Source organism: Stomoxys calcitrans, chromosome 4 (assembly GCF_963082655.1).
Source record: "Stomoxys calcitrans chromosome 4, idStoCalc2.1, whole genome shotgun sequence".
NCBI classification, from domain to species: Eukaryota; Metazoa; Arthropoda; class Insecta; order Diptera; family Muscidae; genus Stomoxys; species Stomoxys calcitrans.
This window is the reverse complement of record NC_081555.1, coordinates 49,969,114-49,971,880: the sequence shown is the minus strand read 5'-3', so window position 1 is coordinate 49,971,880 and position 2,767 is coordinate 49,969,114. Positions and strand designations below refer to the sequence as shown.

General features: G+C 39.5%; 1 protein-coding gene across 1 annotated transcript; it reads right to left on the bottom strand.

Annotated features, from left to right (window-relative positions):
- Positions 1-636: 636 nt before the first annotated feature.
- On the bottom strand, positions 637-2,157 carry LOC106093276 (protein LST8 homolog). Its single transcript, XM_013260328.2, has 2 exons — positions 1,914-2,157; positions 637-1,853 (listed from the first exon to the last, which is right to left on the bottom strand). The coding sequence occupies exons 1-2, from the start codon at positions 2,028-2,030 to the stop codon at positions 1,023-1,025; spliced, it is 948 nt and encodes a 315-aa protein (XP_013115782.1). The 5' UTR covers positions 2,031-2,157; the 3' UTR covers positions 637-1,022.
- Between the last annotated feature and the right edge of the window lie 610 nt (positions 2,158-2,767).

The following is a 2,767-nucleotide window of genomic DNA, read 5'->3' as shown; positions in this document are numbered from 1 at the left end:
ATCTTGGGTCTAGACTTCTTGAGTCACTAGAGGGCGAAATTCTCATCCGATTTGGCTGAGATTTTGCACGTGGTGTTTTGGTTTCACTTCCAACAACAGTGCTAAGTATGAATCCAATCGGTTCATAACCTGATATAGCTGCCATATAAGCCGATCTTGGGTCTAGACTTCTTGAGTCACTAGAGGGCGAAATTCTCATCCGATTTGGCTGAAATTTTGCATGAAATGTTTTGTTATGACTTTCAACAACTATGCTAGGTATGGTTCAAATCGATACAAAACCTGATATAGCTGCCATATAAACCGATCTGGGATCTTGACTTCTAAAGCCTCTATAGGGAGCAATTCTTATCCGATTTGGCTGAAATTTTGTACAACGGCCTTCAACATACGTGTCCAGTATTGTCTTAATCGATCTATAGCCTGATACAGCTCCCATATAAACCGATCTGCCGAATATGCTTCTTGAGCCCCTACAAGGCGCAATTCTTAACCGAATGGACTGAATAAACTGACTGATACAACTTTATGATCATATAAAAAGTCGAAGTATATCTACATAACGATTCCTTCTTTTCAGCACAATCCTTACAACTCATCTTTACTGTTTCTTCAAGTTATGGCGTATGAAAAAAATTGTTTTTCATGTTGTTTATTATTTTTTTTTGTATTTCTTTCGTACATTGTTATGTATTACTCATAAAAAACATATCTTAATTAAATAGTACATGTAGTAGTTGTAGGTATGCCTAGAAAAAATTACCTCAGTACAGGACAAAAAAATATATAAATCAGGAAAATATATAGTATGGTCGATGATTGCGTTGCCGTTGGGTACTCTAGTGTATTACTTCCCTTGCATTTTATTGCAACCAAAACACAATACATTTTCTTTTCCTACCTACTTATCATTCATCCAATTACATTGAGAGTTTGCGGCAAATGCTAGCACAAAACCAGGGCTTTGTTGCTGTAACATAGCCTTTAGATGCCGCCAACGCCTTCCGTGTTAATGCTTGATGTTATTCGGTTACAATTTCGTCTTTAAACGAAAGGGCCGTTATGGCTTTTGTGTGGCCGGTGTACTTACGTTCGGGATTTTTCGTTTCTAATTTCCATAACCGTGCGATGGCATCACTGGATGCCGTAAACAGATATTTGGAATCTGCACTAAATGCCGCATCCCATACCCAATAGTTTTCAATGCAAAGCTCACGCCACATGGTAAAATCATCAGTTTTCCAAACGCGAGCAGTTCCATCACCAGAGGTAGTAACAAGCAGACGCGAGTCTGGGGAAAATTTACACCGCAGCACATAGCGCTTGTGCGCCGCAATTTTGAGTTTGGGGTGTAGTGTGGTGAGTTTTTGATTTGGCGAGCAGCTTAAAGTCCAGATATAACAATTTCCTTTGTTATTAACTGCGGCCATGAATTGGCCATCAGGTGATATGGCTACATCTTGTATCGATGCATCCACTTCGGGTATCAGTTGTTCGTGCACCTCGGATTTTACATCCCACAAGTAGACACCACCGTTTTGTGCCCCCATAGCAATCTCAACTTGATTTGGATGCAGACAGGCTGCATTTACTGGCGCCTGACAGTCGAATACTCGTGAACAATGCGGCGAGGCCGAGAGCATATCCCAAATACGAACACGATGGTCCTCTCCTGCTGTGAACATCCAATTGCCATCCTCTTGAAACCCCAAACGAGTGACATTTTTCTGCACACTTTCGAAATTGATAACCGGCACATTGGAACTGGACTCTAGGTCATAAAGGCGTATGCACTGATAGCCGCAGGCAGCCAAGCGTGTTTTATCTGGCGTACGGTCCAACGCATTAACTTGCTAAACATTGCAATAAAGACATTAGATATCTGGTTTGTGCATATATGTGAGCAGTATTACCGATGTTTCCACAAACCGTAACGTGCGTATACAGTTACCGGTATGAGCCTGCCACAATTTAATTGTGTGGTCATATCCTCCCGTGGCCAATATCAATTGGTCACCCGTCGTTTCCATAATATAATTAAGGATTTTATTATCTACTTTGCAAAATTTTCTTAAATTTTCATACTTTTTTTATAAAATCCTGAACTTTAGGTCTGGGTGGTATTGTTTTGTTTTGTTCAATTCCGTCATATGTCAAATGATGCACCAGAGTCACCATTGAATGTACAATTTTTGACAGTCGCACTAGATACACTTAACAAGGTAGTGGATATAAAAACCCAGCTGATTGCAAATATCGTTTATTGAGCCATTAAATTCCCATTTTGTTACGGTTCACCTTTAGGTCTAGTACTGGCATTTCACACCAACAACTGTCAAAAGGCACTATAAAAAATGATGATAAAGCTAATGCGAACATATTCCGTACAAGTGGTACTGAGTTCTATGAGCAATATAGTAGCGACATGTCGCTGCATCAGGATAAATTTCGCACAATTTTAATTGCAAATGTAATTAAATGCTCACGAAATGGGCCGAAACAACTATGCTTCAACAGCGTTGTGTGTTGTTGTTAGACTTTTGCTTGTGTTCTGACAATGAAAAGAGTCCGTCGGATTTCGAAACAATTTAATAGGCATTTTCGCTGTGAAAAGTCAAGGCTAGGTTAGGTAAGGTTGAAAAGAGAGTGCAGATATTAGTCCGCCCCATGCCACTATGGATTTACACCTAAGCCAGTAATGGGTTTGTTGTGCGCTCAAAAAAAAAAAAAAAAAAAAAAAAATATAAAGTAACCTCTCAAAAAGAAA